At 38.6% G+C, this 20,389-nt stretch overlaps 1 protein-coding gene across 1 annotated transcript; it reads left to right on the forward strand.

Annotated features, from left to right (window-relative positions):
• The first annotated feature begins 935 nt into the window (after nt 1-935).
• On the forward strand, nt 936-3,383 carry LOC107790370 (uncharacterized). Its single transcript, XM_016612294.2, has 2 exons — nt 936-1,093; nt 2,245-3,383. The coding sequence occupies exons 1-2, from the start codon at nt 1,006-1,008 to the stop codon at nt 2,883-2,885; spliced, it is 729 nt and encodes a 242-aa protein (XP_016467780.1). The 5' UTR covers nt 936-1,005; the 3' UTR covers nt 2,886-3,383.
• The last annotated feature ends 17,006 nt before the right edge of the window (nt 3,384-20,389 follow it).

Consider the following 20,389-nt stretch of genomic DNA (forward strand, 5'->3'; position numbering starts at 1 on the left):
GTAAAAATCAAGTAATTTTCACGTGCTAATTGACTCGAGTGGTGGCTGTTTTCAAGCATGCTCGTACACTAAATCAAGTCAATACCAAAAAACGAGTGAGCAAGACCGACCACTGGTGAGTTTAATTTTTGTGCACTGAAAATGTATATTCTTTATTGCTTTCAACTTAAAAATACAATATTAAGTTGATCGTGGTGAGGTTTAATTGATCGTGTAAAAGTTTTTTACACTTCAAATATAAATTTAAATCCTTTCAGAATATAAAAAGAGAAAACAAAAGAGATACTAGTAGTTGATAAGCAAACTTACCGTATTAGCCTTCATCCTAGTCTATTACTTCCTCTGTCCCAAATTTAAATTCTACTTAAGTACAGGTATATATTCGTCATATATATTTCTTAAAATAAAATCTACACATTCACAATCTATATGCAAATTGCAAACTACGTACCAGAAGTCAACATAGCTAAAGATTCAAAATATTTAGAAAATTTTGAGAAAATTTTAGTTAAAAAAACATCTGGTTCATAGGCGGATCCAAGATTTAAACCCTATATATGGGTTCAACTTTTAAGGTGTTAGCATTGAACCCATTATATTTTTAAAGTTAGGGGTTAATATATGTTATTTTTGTAATTTTAATAAATTTTTACATATAAATTTTTATTTTGCGTCAAAAATTATGAGTTCAATTGAACCTAGCCGTATAACACTACATCCGCCCCTGATTTGATTCCCCAAATAATAATACATTCACAATATATGGTAGGGAGGGAGGGAGTATATATTATTATAACAACGCAATAGGACTAATTAAAAATGTGTTTTTTGCAGAATTAGGTCCTCTCATAGATTGTTCAATATAAAAGTATTATTCTAGTTAACGACAGTTAACATCAGTTCAATAAGAAAATTTGGTGCTAATGCACTGCGCACTTGAGCTTTTCTCCTTTTTGTCTATAAATAGAGACTTGAAAGAGGTCTGTATTAAGAAACAAAACAAGGATGACTAAAATGATTCTCTCCATTAAAGCTAATTTCTTTCTTCTTTACTTCCTCGTTTTCATAAGTTCTGAAGCAAGAACTTTGCTAGGTACTAATCTTCTTTTTTGGCTACTCCTTTATTTATACAACTAATATTCTTGCCAAAACACCAATGGAAACTGCAGTTCTACTCATTTTTTTTTCACTTAACATTAGTATCATTTCTTCCGTTAATCTACCTAAGATATTAATATAACAATGCTGATAGCATGCTACTCTATATTTTTATTTATAGTACTTATATTTCCTTTGTGGCGCTGGCAAGTCTTCTCGTTTTTTTCCTCAGTTTCCTTTCCCTGGGTGTTCTGAAACCAGGGGCGGAGTTAGCTCATTGCGTGCAGGTTCGGTCGAACCCAGTCACTTTGGTCCATTTCATGTATTTGTCTTAAAAAAATGCATTAAATATGTATAAATTATTAATTTAGAACCCAGTAACTTAAAAGGATTAGAACCCCGAACCCAGAAGCTTCAAATCTTGGCTCCGCCTCTATCTGAAACATAGAAGTATTTTATTTTAGAAACGTGGTGATAAAGCCTATTCAAGCTATCTGGAGGAGATGATGTAATATTGCTGCTTCCATTTTGTAATTGTCCTTGTTAGGGACAGAGAGAATTTAAAATTTAGAATTGTTGGGTGTTCAAAATTTAGTACATATTTGATCTATATACGCTGTATACTCTCGTGGCCTTCGATAGCTTTTGATAAGAAATTGTGGAGGCCGAGGATTAGGGTAGAAGGTTAGTAAGTAGTATAACTTACATTCCTTTCTTGCAGGTAGCTCTGGGTTTACGCTAGTTGAGGTGCACCCTTTGCTTATTATTATCTGATATTGCTTTTGGTTGTTTTGTTTAGCTATCGCTTTTGATTATGTTCCATTCCCATAACCTGTTCATTTTTATATGTGGCTTATCTTAACTGATGTTTAATGTGCTTACTGAGTTGAGGGCCCTTTAAAGCAACCTCTCACAATAGGGTAAGGTCTGCGTATACCGTATCCTTTCCAGAGCCCACTTGTGGATATATTGGCCAGATTGTTGTCGTTGTACTCTAGTGGCCTTCCTAGCTGGGACTCTGGTGTTGAGTAATTAACCCCAAAATATATGTCTTGGTTTTATTTCCTTCTGCATGCACTTAATTCATTAGCTTGTCTAGTTATAAGCAAATCACGTAGACTAACTTTATGTTTGGTGATGCTACAGAAAAGCAACATGAGCAGAAGGTGGTAAAATCTGGTTATGGAAAGGAGCCAGCTCCACTACCTCCATCCCCAGAATCAGCTTCACCAAGTAACCAAGAAAGACTTGGAAGACACGCTCATCTTCCACCTCCTGCGCCCAAACATGGTCCGAAAATCGATGAAGTCACAAGCAACAGGCATGGTAGGGAAAGCAATGAGCTGTTAATGACAATTACAAGCAATGTTATTAGTGATAATGAGCTGCTAATTTTTCTTCCGAGTACTTCATCAGACAACCAAGAAAGATTTGGGAAGCACGGTATACCACTACCACCACCACAACCAGCTGATGAACAGGGTCAGGTGATTGTCACTTCCTCTAATTGTCAAGATGGAAGTAAATATAGTGGACGAGAGGAACAAGAACTACCACCTCCCTCACCCCACCATAATGCACCCATCGATCAAGTCACAACCAGCAGACATGGTAGGGAAAGCAGTGACCTGTTAATGACTATTACAAGCGATGTTATTAGTGATAATGAGCTTCTAATTTTGCTTCCGAGTACTTCATCAGACAACCAAGAAAGATTTGGGAAGCACGGTATACCACTACCACCACCAAAACCAGCTGATGACCAGCATCAGATAATTGTCAGCTGATGAACAGGGTCAGATAATTGTCACTTCCTCTAATTGTCAAGATAGAAGTAACTATAGTGGACGAGAGGAAAAAGAACTACCACCTCCCTCACCCCACCATAATGCACCCATCGGTCAACTCTCAAGCAGCTAGGCATGGACGTAAGCAAGGACTTACACCTCTCAAATCTCCAATTTCTTCCTTACCTCTTCAGGCTTCCTATTAATTATAGTATAGTAGTATTTAGTTTAGTACTTCTTAATATAAATTTTTATACATTCACTATATATATATATATATATATATATATATATATATATATATTGTCAAATTAACTCAAATATCTGATGCAGTGAGTTAGCTAGCTATATAGGCTTGTCAGTTAATGTAACTTAGGTGTTATTCTATATATCCTGCAGGCTGCGTGCATGCTTTATATATTGTCAGTCTTGTGTAATATAACTATGTACGTAGTAAATGAATTTGATGAGTGATGGTTTCAGTGCATTTATTATCAATCCATTGAAAAACGAAATATCTATTATCATTAATTATATAATATGACATGCAATTTGAAGGCGCGCCCGATGCCTATACTAACCCAATAATAACATGATATGTGTTTTTATCGTTGCATTGTTAACCCTTAATTATAATAAATTAGTATAAATCATACTAAATTAGTATAGTTTGGTGCAACAATAATGATATTCAGAAGATTGAGCTAGCAACGTCAATAATGATTCCAGTATTCCACTAATCTTTATGATCACATGATTACAAGTTGGAGTCGATTCTTTTTTTTGTAGAGTCCCTTGTGTCGAGAATGATGATAGATATCTCAGTCCAAGAGAATCTAAAAGGACAAATAATGAAAGCGTTTAATCTTAGTGGGCGTTTGGAAATAAGAATAGTAAAATTTCAAAAAAGTTTTTTTTCAAGTGAAAATGGTATTTGTGTTTACTCTAAAAATTGGATAACAATTAAACTTATAATGTGGTTTTAAGGATACGTGATTTCACCTAATATTAATTGATAAATGTAAAGATTAACAATGGGAATTGATAATAAAATAAAGCAAACCGGTGTTACAACGTAATTAAGCTCTCGAGCCTGGATGCCCTCGAGCAGGTTGATGCGAAAATAGTAAAAGATATAACAAGCTGAACAAGAATATAAGCTAGAAAGTGTTGTATTGCTTTGATATATGTGAATATAAGATGGTTACAAAATGATTAGGGTCATTTTTATATAGTAGAGGAATCCTAGTTATGGTACAATTCTAATTACGGAAGCAAATCACATGATTAACTAAATAACCGCCCATGATTTGATCTGTTCCGGAATTTCTGCCATGATCTTCAACCGGTTACGGATATCTCATTTTTCCTTTATTGCGCTTTGCTCGAAGTCTATCACATTTGGTCTCGATCGCTGCTGGCCCCGATCTCGATAGGCACCTCAATTCCCGAACTCGATACTTTGTCTTCGTGCTCTAGTCTGATCCATTACGAGGCTGACCCTCGATGCAATTCCCTGGCCTCGGTCAGATAGTAAAATCAGGTATGTCCGGTTTTAACCTATACAGATAGTCCTCTCGTTTCTTGGAATGTAATGAGAAGAAACAAATTGAGCCTTCGATTTTGTACCTCGATTTGTCATGACGTCATTCTCGTGACGTACGCGACGGAAGTGACCGAAACGTCCCGTCGGTACAGTCCCCAAAATCATTAATGAGTGTCAGTTGGCGGTCGGCCGCCAGTGCCTTTGAACGGTCGTCGTGAATCCCTTAAATAGGTCTTCTTTTCACTCCCTCAAACTTTACTTTGAATTTTGCTTGAATTTTGCTTGTATTAATCTTTAGAATCCCTTTGAATTCTTCAAGTTCACCTGCAAATCTTCAAAGTTTTTACATCTTTTAAGCCTTCCCGTTCTGTACAGTGTTCTAGGCTTCGTTATCAACCTTCCCACAAAACACCAAGTCTTCTTCTATTCTTCTTTCTTTAAGCTTATTCAAAATGGCAAAAACGTCAAAATTCGTTCCGCAAAAGAAAAAAGCTTCTTCATCGAGGCTGGCCGGCAATAAAACACTGGTGGAGTCATGCCTTGAGGAATGTGTTCCATGGGGGTGTGATCTTACTTCCAACTTCAAAGCCGAGAAAACTTCATCGGTCCTTGACCGATGCGAGCCAATGCCGAGATATATATACTCGATAACTGAGGATGACCTTGAGCAGGTAAAGAATGATTATCATTGGGAAGATAAAAAGGTGGTGATTCCGACGCAGGAAGAAGACATCACTACCCATGTGAAAGGGTTTCTAAGTGTTTACACTTACCCTTTTATGTTGGGTCCTATCGATTCCATAATCATTGACTTTTACCTTAAATAGCAAATAACCCTAGGTCAAATCCATCCCTATTTTTAGTGGATTGTCATTCTGCTCCGATTCTTCATGAGCAAGGTCGAAGGGATGCCTTTTACCCTCGACTATCTCATCAGAATGTACAGTTATCGTCTCTATCGAGGCTGGTTGATAAGGCTTCAACGTCGGGCTACCAAGGTACTGTTCTCGAGTATAGACAAGGACAAGGATTGAGGATGGATGGGCCGATTCGTTCGAGTGAGGCCTTCCGACATAATCCCGCCCGAGTAAATGCCATTCCCCAAGGAATGGAACATGAAGCATAAGTACAAACCTAGCTATAGCTTCTGTTTATTATTTTGTTTCTTTTTCCCTTTCTCATCGACACCCTTTTCTATGATACAACGGTTTCTTGGGTGCCTGGTGCAATTCCAAACCTTGAGAGTTGGGTTCGGAAACTGGCCTCGACCTCTTTGTATGCTAAGCGCTCATGGCGAGATTTAGCAAAGGGCCGATGGGAGGCCAAAAATCATGGTAAGCTTCTTTACATGCATTTGATGCTCTTCTCTGAAACGTTTCTTTTTATTTTTACTTGATTTCTTTTCATATAGGTCTCGGAGACAATGCTGTTATGAAGCCCCCGTCTAGAGAGGAAGAAAACGTTTCCCAACCACCCGCTCCGAAATAGAAGAAAGAGCGGAAACAAAAAGAAGTCTCGAATTCCACGAACCTAGACGAGCCAAAACCTAAGAAGAGGTGAGCCCGCAAGGGTGAGGTTATTCCTCTATCGGTGGAGTTGGTCCAACTCTTAAAAGAGGAGAAGGAAGAAGAAGAAGAGAAAGAGGATGATTCCATTCTGATGGCTCGAACACGAGCCATCACATAGGGTCAAAAAGCCACCAAATTGGTCGAAATTGGAGATACTCTACCCCGACCTGACAGGGTCTAAGAGGGGAATTCAACTGGAGTCCCTGAGTTGATGGGAGTCGAGGACACCCTACCTCAGGGTGAGAAGGCATCATAAATGGCTGTGGAGGCCAGCCCCGAGGCTCATCGGAATAGAGAGAGTGCCTCTAGTGACCCACTTGGGGAAATAGAAATCGGAGACTCTCCTCCGTTTCCTTTATTCTCATATGAGTAAGTTAGAGAGGCTCGGGACATGCAGACTCCTCACGTAGAAGGCACCCTTGAAGTGGAAGACCTTTTTCGTGGATGTTTTGCCAGGGTTGACGATGTTGTTGGCTCGAGTGTTTTGGAAACATCGGAGAAGGATTGGAGTGGGGCGCCGAGTCTCTTTGATGAAGCACAATAGGCTCTGAATCGGGTAGGCTTTTGACTCTCTTTGTTGATATCATATTTGTGCTTCTTCCTTTCTTATCTAATCTTTTTTCTTCTATCTGTGCAGGCCTTGGCACTTTATCAGGAGGCATTCTCCAAATCTCGGGCGAAACTGGGTCGATATGAGACCGACATTTAAAGGCTTACTGAGGAGACGAATGCTCTCTATTTCTTGGCGAGCAAAAAGAAAGAGAAATCGAAGGTCTCCGAGCTGAGTTGGTCGTTGCCCAAAAAGAACAAAGTGAATTGATCGAGCAGGTAAGCAAAGTCTTAGACGCTTATGGCCTTGGTTTGGGGGTGACGACTAGTGATTCGATCTCACAGGTCCAACGGCTGCATGAAACGATAATGCAACTCCGAAGAGAACTAGATTATGTGAAGGCAGAGACTTCAATGTGGAAGCAGAAGATGGATTGCCTTGCCTCGGAGAAAGAGGCTGCTCGAGCCCAATTGTTAGCGGCCGAAAGTCAGCTCCAATGCGTGAAGGAGAAAAGCTCAGCTCAGGCCAAGAAAATGGAGGAGATCGAGGCTCGATTGGTCATCAAACTCGCAAAAGCCAAATTCGAGGTTGAGACGGCTAAAGCTGATGTTGAGGCGATTGTGGCTGTCTATCGAACTAATGCTGAGGCTGCTCAAGCTCGAGCAAAAGAAACTTCCGATACTGCTCAGAATCGAGCATTCTGTGTTGCCGAGCATGCCAAATGCCATTCTCGACGAAATACTCTTGAGGAGATTCATGCTGGTGGCTTTAACCTTGCTGTCGAGATTGAGAATGCAAAAGAGGTTGAGGCTGAAGCTAAAGTGTTGCTCTCTTGTGACGATGATGATTTTGGGAGCGTGAGTGGTTCCGAGGGTGGAGAAGATAAAGCTGAGGCTCCCAGGGAAGATTAGCACTATTGAATTTTTTGTTTTTTTAGATTTTTTGTGTAGGTTCCTAACCGATCCATGTAAATATTATCATATATAAAATATCTCTCTTTTCTCTCACTTGTCTTTATTTCAATCTCCGCTCTGTACAGATTCTGTTTTGACCATGTCTCAAAAATTTTCATAAGTATGAGGCTTGGGCAATTTGATCGAAATCTCTATAATCGAGTGAGTATTTGCTCGAACTCGAACTCGAAGCAGGGTGACCCTTAGGTTTTGGTTGAGCGAGGATTTCTTGAACTCAAAGAATAAAACGGCCCTAAGGCTCTTGAATTGGACTAATATGGCCTCAGAAGAGTGGTTTTCCCCTTTCAGCTTAAAAAGTTTAATTATATAAAAATTTATTGTGCCTTAGCACGAGATAAATCTCTAACCATTAGGATTTTTTAGGGTTAGTGTTATCGAAACCCTTTACTTTGTTATGCCTTAACATAAGCTTGTTCGAGAGTTCGAACAATTTGGTACCCCTTAAGGTTTTTGAGGGTTGATGTTATCAAAACCCTTTGTAATTTCACTGAGGGTAGCCTTTTTAAACCGGTCTTATGAAAATATTTGAAGGCCTATTTTATTACGGCATTTGGATGTATCCGAACCGTGTTAGTTTGGTTGTAGCCTTTAACTTGAGATTTGCCCTTTGGGCTTGTTTCTCAATTATACTTCGAACTTGTTCGAAGCGTTAGTCCCCGAGTATGGTGGTCGTGGCCTATAAAAATGAGGGTTACCTTTTTAAGGTCTTATAATCTTGAAGTTTAATAACCCGAGCAAGTCAATTTTTTGATGGAAGTCCCCGAGTACGGGGTTGATTGTTCGAACTTTAGGTGCAATCGGCGCTTGAGCCAGTTTTTGCAATAGATCATAAGTATGAATTTGTAAAGTAGAAATTTCACTAAGGCATGGAACATCTGATAAGGAAAAAATACTTCTTTCAATAGATCATTCGTGCATACATGCTTTGTCTTTAGGTCTAAAGTAATCTACATGGACACGGTTCATTTGACCGTTTGGCCCTTTACAAAATTTACCTATCGAGACACTATTGACACGAAGTAGTTTCCTTGAAAACGTAACATTTGAGGGTGATGCCCCCAGTATTCGAGGTTGATTATAAAGAAGCCTCAGATACAGTTGAATTGCTCTAAGTTAGCACGAACAATGGTTGCCTCGTTAAAAACCTTGCCGAAAAAACCCATTTAGGATAAAATCGGTCGAAGGGAAAAAGAGTGCAACGCGTGCTTTCAGACCTAAGGACTTCGTTTTTGGAGAGAACTTCGATGTCTTTGATCGAAAACCTGTAGCAAGTTAGTATAAAATACAAATGAAAAAGGAGAAGGTCATACCTTAGCAATACATCGTTTGAGGAGTGATATGTTCCAATTATTTGGCAATTGTTCGCCGTTCTTCGTGCCAAGTTTGTAAAATCCTTTTCCGAGGATGTTGAGGACCTGATACGGTTCTTCCTAGTTTGGACCGAGCTTTCCCTCGTTTGGGTCTCGAGTGTTGATGGTGACTTTTCTCAGAACTAAGTCCCCAATTTTGAAGTGTCAAAGATTGGCTCTTCGATTGTAATATCTTTCGATTCGCTGTTTGTGGGTGGCCATTCGAACAAGGGCGGCTTCCTATTTTTCATTTAGAAATTCGAGGCTTGTATTCATAGCCTCATGATTTGACTTTTTCGTGGTGTATCAAAACCTGATGCTAGGTTCCCCGACTTCGACGGGGATCAAAGCTTCGGCACCATACACTAAGGAGAACGATGTTGCCCCCGTGCTAGATTTTATCGTTGTTCGATACACCCAAAGGACTTTGGGCAAAATTTCTCTCCATTTTCCCTTAGCATCGTTCAACCTTTTCTTTAGATTCTGCATGATGGTCTTGTTTGTCGATTCGGCCTGTCCGTTCCCACAAGGATGATATAGTGTCGACAAGATCCTTTTTATCTTATGATCTTCGAGGAACTTTGTTATTTTGCTGCCAATGAATTGTTTTCCATAGTTGCATACGATCTCGGCGGGTATCCCGAATCGGCATATAATGTGATCCCAAATGAATTCTATGACTTCTTTTTCTCTAACTTTCTCGAAAACCTGTGCTTCAACCCACTTAGAGAAATAGTCAGTCATAAATAAAACGAATTTAGCTTCACTTGGGGCCGATGGCAGAGGGCCAACGATATCCATTCCCCATTTTATGAACGACCATGGGGATATGACTGAATGAAGTTGCTCTCCAGACTGGTGGATCATCAATGCATGTCTTTGGCATTTGTCGCATTTTCGAACGAACTCCTTAGTATCTTTTTCCATATTAACCCAATAGTACCCCGCTCTAATGACTTTGTGAACCAGTGATTCAGCACCGGAATGGTTCCCACAAGTAACCTCGTGAATTTCTTGTAGGATGTAGTCGGTGTCTCCCGGACCCAAACATATTGCCAATGGTCCATCGAACATCCTTCATTATAATGTTCCATCTTCGGCCAATGTGAATTGTGCAACCTTTGTTCGCAGAGTCCTCGATTCCTTAGGGTCCGATGAAAGCTTCCCCTTTTTTAGATACTCGATATATTTGTTCCTCCAATCCCAAGTTAAGCTTGTGGAGTTTATTTCAGTGTGGCCTTCTTCGACCACTGATTTTGAAAGTTGCACGACAGTCCCCGAGATAATTTCATCGTCTTCGACTGATGACCCCAAGTTTGCAAGGGCATCGGCCTCACTGTTCTGTATTCGAGGTACATGTTTTAGGGTCCATTCTTTAAACCGGTGTAGGATTACCTGCAGCTTGTCCAAGTACCTCTGCATTCGATCTTCTCGAACCTCGAAGGTACTGTTGACGTGGTTAACCACAAGTAGTGAGTCATACTTGGCCTCGATGACCTCTTCTCCCAAGCTTTTAGCGAGCTCGAGACCTACAATCATGGCCTCATACTCGGCCTCATTGTTAGTCAACTTAGGGGTTTTGATAGACTATCTGATTGTATTGCTTGTGTGCGGCTTCAAAACGATACCTAGCCCAGACCCCTTTGTCGCACCTCCTTTTTCCGCACCCGTGGGGTGCGTAGGGAGTTTTCTCCAATTGAAGGACAGTCGAAACGAGATTTGTTTATTTGTTTCAGAGTGGCCACCTGGGAATTTTAAGGCGTCCCAAGTCACCGGTTTTAATCCCTGAATCGAGGAGAATATGACTCTGTTTGTTATTCTGCGAACCAGAAATCCTGAGTAAGGAATTCTGTTAATTCGGAAGAAGGTGTTAGGCATTTCCGAATTCCGTGGTTCTAGCACGGTCGCTCAACTGTTTCTATTCTTGGCTTAATTATCTTGATTTTTACTAAATATGTTTTTATTACATGATTTTATTACAGTTGTCGTTTAGATTATTTACAAATTAAAGATTTTCTTGAAACGAATCACGCGTACGTATATTCGCCTTATACATTTTTACAGATATAAAAATCGTGTCACGCATACATGTACACAATAAAATTGACCATATTATAGTTTTTTATAAAAAAAATCATATGTTCAAAATTTAAAATAAAATTAAGAACATCATCACCCTTATATTTAAACAATGAACTGCACATCTCGGGTTATATGAAATTATTTTAACATCCTCGGAGAAATCCCTTTTATTAAATATTCACTTGAAGTTGCACGAACGCATAATCCGAATTGCTTTTAGAAATATAATCAGGTTACGCGAACGCATCCCTAATTACGCCAAATATTCTCAATGGTAGTATAGATTTTCCACAAATTATTTATTATATCTATATATTTTATGTAAAAATCATGAGAAATCTCCATTTAAGGTACCCTTAAATTCTTGAAAAGAATTCACAATTTATTAAATGTTTATTGCGAATTATATTTTTTCGCGTATGAATTATATTCCTCCAAGCTATTCAAATCCAAAGAAAGGAATAAACATATGATTAACACTATTTTTAGTAAATACAACATATGTATACTCAAAAGGTGAATAGCGTATGAAACTTACAAAAAAAATTCAATTCTTGAAAGGAAATGATATTTTCGAAGAATTCTCGTTATTCCATTTGCCACGAATGTTATTTTTTACAATCTTAAACTTGTTACACATTATAAATCTAATCTCTTTCCACATTGCTTGTTCCTAATCTAATAGGCCTAATTATTTATTAATTCGGCTTATGATTGAACGTAAGATATATATATATAATAGATATATATATATATATAATCAAACCGATTTGATTCTCAATTCATGTGAACCATTGCTAAACACTAACTTTCGCATTGTAAAATTCCTAGGCCATTTGTTATTAAGAAAGAAAATAAATTTACCTATTGACTTAATAAAATGATATTACATACAACATTATTCGCCATATTTTTGACATTGTGAACATAGTGGATTTTACTAATGCAACTTTCGACTATTGATTATAAACATAATCATTATTACGCCATATATGGACAAAATGCGACCAACATCATCTAGCCTAAATCCACAACCAAATAATTAAAATATGCTAACAATGCATTTTCTTGACATTTCCCTACTACTCTGTACCTGACTAACAATGTCATAAGACTTAATTAATGGCCAACTTTATGTCATGTTCCCTATCTTGACAATTCAATCATAACTATACTTTAATGAAATTCTGGAATAGATAATACTATTACAACACTTATATGAATTTCAAAAGAGAATGATCAACTGATAATTATCATGTCAAGCATACTACTATACTAACCAACATGAAACAAGACTGAAATTTAAAATAATGAACCTAGACAAATGAAAAATAGAATTGCAATTCAAGCTTCATTGATTTGTCATGCTGAATCTCTTCCCAACATAGAATTTAAAAGATAGGTACCTGGAAATGAAGGTAGAAGGAGTAAATTTCAGCAGTTGCAGCAGTAACAAAATCAGCAGAATACCAGTATTCCCACAGATTTGAGCAATAATAAGACCCGAGGAACCCAGATGCACAGTGACAGTACTTTTAAGAAATTTCAGATTTTTAACTGAACAATGAGATCGAACAAATCCGGACAGATTTAATACAAAGAATAATATTTCTGATTTTGAGACTTAGAACAAAGCAGACTGAAAAAGCTTCAATTTCAAAACACAGAATCAGCTTCAATACTAACTTCCGATGTAGAATTCTGTTTTAATGTTTCTGTTTTCCTTTCTTTCTATCTTCCTTTTCAGATTTCTGTTTCTGCTTGATTTTCCTCTTTCAAATTTTATCTTTTCCCTCTGTGTATCTCTCTATGTATATTTATCTCTGAGTGTATTCCCTAATGCCTTAAAAATCAGCTCTTCTTTTTTTTTCAGATCCCTTCTTTTAAGGTCTGTCCCTGTATTTATACAAGTCTGCCCCCTCTCTTAAGTGCTGCCTGGACCCCTTTCTTCTTTTAAAAAATTAGAAAGTCCCATTAAAATCTCCTTTCACTACTTTAAATCCCATTAAGTTAACTTTTTCCTGATTTCCAGCATTCCATTACCCTTTTGCTTCCCATTATTTCATTAAGTAATAGCCACTAACATTCCATTATAACACATTAGCACTAACACACTGTTTTTACTGTTTCATTCCCAGAAATGTCCCTGAATCCTACTGTTATTACTGTTTTTAAACTAAAATCAGAATCTGATACAAAACAGATTTTAAAGTCTGTTTAAGCAGCTATAACCAATCCTATGATTAACCTCCTAATACAATTGTATTTAACCCACACTCTGTAAAAAATTGAAATTAAACCTAATCATCACAATAACATCATACTGAACAAAAGAACAATTTGAATTGAATTTCAATATTGAACCAAGATTAAACAAATACAGGAGTATTGTCAATATACTGACAATGCCCTAAAACCAACTGGTTCAGAAATCAACATACACGCAGCATTCATTTGACGGACTCATTGAAATAGAATCAAGGATGATTTAACTGACGAGTATTAATCAAACTGATTATCTATAACAATGGTCCACAAACAATATGTAAACAGATTGTTTCAACTAGCATTATCACAAACGGGAATTCATAATGTAACTAATCGACGAACTTAATCGAGTCGATTACACACATTATAAACAATCACAACCAACAGAAACAATTCACATTTTGATCAAGTAAGCGGGTATGAGACAGAATAACAGAAATAACCAAAAATATGAAAAATTACACAGGTTATTAAAACAAACAACTATACATACGTAGGAAACAAAAAGAAAAATAGGGAAAATACCTTTACTTCTTCAAATTCAACCGGACTCAAACTCAACTTGGATTCGGACTTTTGAAATCAAACAGACCTTAGTCGAAGTATTTTCAACTGAAAATACTTCGACTAAGGTCGATTAAACCTCAATCCCTCGTTTGAATTGAAAAAAAAATTCCAAGATTGGAAAATTTTTTAGGATTTCAGATTTTGGATCTTAAATCCGAACACTTCTGGGTAGATTCGAAGGGAACCAAAGATGACACAAGGGTGAGGGAAGCCTAGGGGTCATTTGGTGTTAATAGGGAAGCAATCTGAGTAGGGTTAGGTTTCACTCGAATCTTCAAATGAAGATTCGAGCAGTTCCATGAAGATTCGAACCATGCTACTAACAGATCCGTGATGAGGATGGATAGGGGATGCTATGGTGTTAATTAGGGGCTGTTTGGTTTAGATCTGAGTTTGGCTCGAATCTTCAAATGAAGATTCGAGAACCTTCAGGAGGATTCGAGCCAAGTGGCTAACATATTTGGATAGAGGATGTTCAGGGGGTTCTGGGGTGTTAAGGTGGTGACCGACGGCGTTGTTGCCGCCGGGTTTCAGGCGGTGGGGAATGAGGGCGGCTAGGGTTAGAGGTTTGGTTTGGGGAAGATGATGAATAGTAAGGAAGGGGGGGTGCTTAGTTAGGGGGCCGGGGTAGGGGTTTGGACTTATATAGGGACGGGGTGGATTGATGCTGACCGTTAGATCAGGCAGAATGAATGGCCAGGATTCGTTCATTAAACCAAACGATGTCGTTTGGTTTAATGCCAGGGTCAGGCTGAGTCGGGGCAATGGGTCGGGTAAAAGTTATGGGTAAGGGATGTGGGATCTCAGTCGTTGGTTGGGTTTGATCCAACGACCCTTGATGAAGGACGACCAAACGTTGTCGTTTTGGTTCGTTTGAATTGGACCGGACATGGGAGTGTTGGGATTGGGATGTGGAGGGTTAAAAATTTTGTTTGGGCCTGGATTTCAGTCCAGGCCCGATTTTTAATGTTCAGAATACATTTCAATTTCCTAATTTAAATTTTCCAATTTAATTATTAAAATCCTAATTAAAATTATAAAAACAAGAATTAACTTTACAAGACATTTAATCAACCTTTAACAATTATTAACACAGAGACAAAATATTAATCACATAGTGAAACATGCATATTTTTTGTGATTTTATTTTAATTAACTCAATTATTAAATACATAATTAAATCCTAGATATGCATGAAACATGTATTTTTATTTTAATTTTGTTTAATTATAACAAAGCAAACATTTACATACAAAACACAAACAATTAATAAACGCAAAACAATTTCTAAAATTGCACACTAAAAGAAATTAATTTTATTTTGATTTATTTTGGAGTAGTTTTCGTGAGGCAAAAATCACGTGCTCACAGCTGCCTCTCTTTGTGCGGAAACTCGAAAAGTTTTCGTGCAAAGATAAGTGAGCGGATACGAGCGATTTTTGCCTGTTCAAATACTCCGTGGGAAGCATTTTTGAAAGATTTGACCGAACCCCTGCTTCAAAGGTTTCCTACATATCCTTGGCTATAAAGGAATCAGGTCAATGTAGTTCGGGAAGTTTTGGGTAGCTGGGACTACCATGGGACTGTGATGTTACTGCTGTTTCGTGCTGCTTTTACTGCTTGCTGACCTCCTTATTACACCTTGCTTCAAAGGTAATACCAAAAGCTAAACTAGACTATGGTACATGAATTATAAAATCTTATCTAGATCATGCCCTCGCATTTCTTGTTGTCTTGATATCTTGGTGACTCTTGGGCATTTGGCTTATTCCGTATTCCTTTTCATCGTGTCCCGTATTTTCTTTATCTGTTTGGGACTCTTGTCGTTTCCTGCTGGGGACTTTGTTGGACTCCTCTGCTTTATTGACTCTAAGTGTGCTCCTTTCTCATATGAGAGGGCTTTTGATTTCAATGCTTCAATTATATTCCCTTGTTCTCCAGGTGGGCGCCTGACTTCTGTTGCTTCAATTCTTCATCCTCATTATCCAGGTGGACGCCTGACTTTTTCTTAACTTTCTTCATCCTCATTCTCCAGGTGGACGCCTGACTTCTTCTTTTCATCCTCATTCTCCAGGTGGACGCCTGACTTCTTTTTTAATTCTTCATCCTCATTCTCCAGGTGGACGCCTGATTTCTTAAATTTTTCATCCTCATTCTCCAGGTGGACGCCTGACTTCTTCTTTAATTCTTCATCCTCATTCTCCAGGTGGACGCCTGATTTCTCAATTTTTTCATCCTCATTCTCCAGGTGGACGCCTGACTTCTTCTTTTCATCCTTCATCCTCATTGTCTAGGTGGACGCCTGACTTCTTCTTTAATTCTTCATCCTCATTCTCCAGGTGGACGCCTGACTTCTTAAATTCTTCATTCTCATTCTCCAGGTGGATGCCTGATTTCTTCTTAATTTTTCATCCTCATTCTCCAGGTGGACGCCTGATTTCTTCTTAACTTCATCCTCATTCTCCAGGTGGACGCCTGACTTCTTCTTTTTCTTTATCCTTATTCTCCAGGTGGACGCCTGATTTCTTCAATTCTTCATCCTCATTATCCAGGTGGACGCCTGACTTCTTCTTTAATTCTTCATCCTCATTCTCCAGGTGGACGCCTGACTTCTTCTTTAATTCTTCATCCTCATTCTCCAGGTGGACGCCTGATTTCTTCAATTCTCCATCTTCATTCTCCAGGTGGACGCCTGACTTCTTCTTTAATTCTTCATCCTCATTTTCCAGGTGGACGCCTGACTTCTTCTTTAATTCTTCATCCTCATTCCCCAGGTGGACGCCTGATTTCTTCTTAAATTTTTCATCGGGTTTTTCCTGACACAAATGTTGTTTTTGCCCCTGTTTTTAAATCGAAGAAAACTTTGTTAGTTTTAAAACAGGATGGTTAACTGGGGCATTCTTGCTGACGGTGGGGCTTCTCTGTCTTGTTTTGTTGCCTTGAAATGGTTGAAAAGACTGTTTGTCCTTGTAATTGATCCTTAACTATAGGATTCCCCTCTGTATGTTTTCCTTCAAACCCTTTTAACCGTAATCATATGTTCTCCTGACATTGCTGATCCGCTTTTGATTCCATTTTTCTTACACCCATATCTTATTATTTTTATTACCTCTTGCCCATCATGGCCGTATTTTTGTCCTATGCAACCTTGAATCTTGGTAGTATACCTTGACATTCTTTCTTATTTGTTTGGAACAAAAACTCATCTCAAAAGCTTTAGAAGAGTAAGATTATTAGTGACGAAAACATGATGATTTCGACAATCTAGAATAAAAAGAAAAATCCAAATTTGGGTAATTTGTTGGAGAAGGAATAAAGGACTTATCTGATTGGAGTTACCGGTGCTAATGATCATGGCATGCAATTTGGATTAATCAACCCAGTCTTTTAATTAATCTCCTTTCAATTATCCCATTTTTGTTTTCTCCAAAATTTCCATAACCCAACTTCATTTTTCATTTTACAGACCTGTTTGACTTGCAATATCTCAAAGAGTTTTCACCGACAAACCTTCTTTATTTTTTCATTTCTTACTTCATTTTCGCCTTATGGTGCCTGCGAAGGTTTTCACCAATAAAACTCTCTCATTTTACTTTCTCAACTTCCGTCGTCTTACGGTGCCCGTGTGGGTTTTCACCTATAAGACTCTCTCATTTTTACTTTCTTTTCTTGTTTGTACCAGAGTGTTATAAACCATCTTCATTTGCTTGACTCAGCATTTTTTCTAAGATTGATCGAAAGGTCTTTTGGTATGTGGTTGGAAATGGAAAGGTATCAAAAACTAAACAGTTTTGGTATGTGTTTAAAATTACAACTCTTGGAATCTTTTTCTTATTTCCAATACAATTCTTTGCCCCAGTTTCTTGATTGGGGTCTCTTGATGTTTCTTTTTGTGCACATTATGCATATTGTGCACCCTATGACCGAGCCGTGAGGCGCCTACGTATCCTTCTTTGAGGAATCAGGTCAAACGTAGTTCACTAAATAATAGTGATTTTTTTTAATTTTTTTTATTAATATTATTTCATATTTGATTTTCATTGATTCCAAGAGAGGGTAGGAAAGAAACAAATATGGCTCAAAAGGGAAAGCAAAGGGTATAGTGTTTGGATAGCAGAATAAATTGCCTTTGTCATTCCAATCTTCGAAATAATGCTAAATACAAACATTCAAAACTTATGCATAATATCTTTTTACCGCGTCAGAATTGATCGCCATGTCTACGCATTTGCCTTCAATATCTGTTAAGCATAGTGCGCCATTCGATAATACTCTGGTCACAATGAATGGTCCTTGCCAATTCGGGGCAAATTTGCCTTTTGCCTCAACCTGATGTGGAAGAATACGTTTCAGCACATGCTGACCCACTTCAAACTTCCGTGGACGCACTTTTTTGTTGTATGCTCTTGCTATTCTTTTTTGATACAATTGGCCATGACATACTGCGGCCAATCGTTTTTCATCAATCAAGTTTAACTGTTCCAGACGGGTTTTGACCCATTCATCATCATCAATCTTTGCTTCGGCGATGATCCGAAGGGAAGGAATCTCAACTTCTGCAGGAATTACTGCTTCAGTGCCATATACCAACAAATAAGGAGTTGCTCCTACTGAAGTGCGAACAGTAGTGCGATATCCCAATAACGCAAATGGTAGTTTTTCATGCCATTGTCTTGAACCTTTTACCATTTTCCGAAGTATCTTCTTTATGTTTTTGTTGGCTGCCTCGACTGCTCCATTCGCCTTGGGCCGATATGGGGTAGAGTTGCGATGTGTAATCTTAAACTGTTGACATACTTCCTTCATTAAGTTACTGTTAAGATTAGCACCGTTATCTGTGATGATCACTTTTGGGATTCCGAATCGACATATGATATTTGAGTGGACAAAATCGACCACAGCTTTCTTGGTCACTGATTTGAATGTCTTGGCCTCAACCCATTTGGTAAAATAATCAATGGCTACCAGAATGAACCTGTGCCCATTGGATGCTGCCGGCTCAATTGGTCCAATCACATCCATGCCCCAGGCAATGAAGGGCCATGGTGCCGACATTGTGTGCAACTCGGATGGTGGAGAATGAATCAAATCTCCGTGTATCTGGCATTGATGACACTTGCGCACAAAACTAATACAATCTCGCTCCATGGTAAGCCAATAATAACCAGCTCGGAGGATTTTCTTTTCCAGTACATATCCGCTCATGTAGGGTCCGCAAACTCCCGAATGTACTTCAGATATGACAGCCGTAGCTTGTCCGGCATCTATGCATCTTAATAATCCAAGATCTGGTGTTCTTTTATACAAAACTCCTCCGCTTAAGAAGAATCCATTTGTCAATCGCCTAATGGTCCTCTTTTGATCTCCTGTGGCTTGTGCGGGATATATCCCCATCCTGATATACTCTTTGATGTCGTGGAACCATGGTTCACCATCAAATTCTTCTTCAACCATATTGCAATAAGCGTGCTGATTGTGGACTTGAATATGTAGTGGATCCACATAAGCTTTGTCTGGATGGTGTAACATTGATGCCAATGTAGCCAATGCATCGGCGACCTCATTATGGATCCTTGGAATATGCCGGAACTCCACTGATTGAAACTCTGACAAAGATCATGTAGACATTGTCGGTATGGTATGAGCTTCAAGTCTCGGGTTTTCCATTCTCCTTGAATTTGATGTACCAGAAGATCCGAATCTCCCATGACTAAGATTTCTTGGATACCCATGTCTGCGGCTAGCCTTAACCCCAAAATACAGGCTTCATATTCAGCCATATTATTGGTGCAATAAAATCGCAGTTGAGCCGTAACAGAATAGTGATGCCCTGTTTCAGAAATGATTACAGCTCCTATCCCGACTCCTTTCATGTTAGCAGCCCCATCGAAGAAAAGTTTCCAGCCAGGTTTTTCAATTTGCTCGACCTCATCGATATGCATTATTTCTTCATCGGGAAAATAGGTTTTCAACGGCTCGTACTCCTCGTCGACCGGGTTTTCAGCTAAATGATCAGCCAGTGCTTGGGCTTTCATTGCAGTTCGAGTCACATAGATGATGTCAAATTCTGTGAGCAATATTTGCCACTTTGCAAGTCTTCCCGTTGGCATAGGCTTTTGAAAAATATATTTCAATGGATCCAGACGCGAAATGAGGTAAGTAGTGTAGGACGACAAATAGTGTTTCAATTTTTGAGCTACCCAAGTCAGGGCGCAACATGTCTTCTCCAGATGAGTATACTTAACCTCATAAGCTGTGAATTTCTTGCTAAGGTAGTAGATGGCCTGTTCTTTTCTGCCGGTGAGGTCATGTTGTCCCAATACGCAACCAAATGAATTTTCCAAGACAGTCAAGTAAAGAATCAGAGGTCTTCCTGGCTCTGGCGGGACCAACACGGGTGGGTTTGACAGGTATCCTTTTATCTTATCAAATGCCTCATGACATTCATCGGTCCATTCGACCGCAGCATCCTTTTTCAACAATTTGAAAATAGGCTCACAGGTTGTCGTAAGCTGAGCAATAAATCTGCTGATGTAATTCAACCTTCCCAACAAACTCATTACTTCAGTTTTGTTCCTTGGAGGTGGCAATTCTTGGATG

This window comes from Nicotiana tabacum, chromosome 8 (assembly GCF_000715075.1).
Source record: "Nicotiana tabacum cultivar K326 chromosome 8, ASM71507v2, whole genome shotgun sequence".
Lineage (NCBI taxonomy): Eukaryota > Viridiplantae > Streptophyta > Magnoliopsida > Solanales > Solanaceae > Nicotiana > Nicotiana tabacum.

Bases quoted from the DNA above. Each gene is read 5' to 3' on its own strand.
- LOC107790370 (XM_016612294.2), top strand. From the start codon at position 1,006: ATGACTAAAATGATTCTCTCCATTAAAGCTAATTTCTTTCTTCTTTAC. The intron at 1,094-2,244 runs GTACTAATCTTC...GTGATGCTACAG, and splicing joins TGAAGCAAGAACTTTGCTAG to AAAAGCAACATGAGCAGAAG.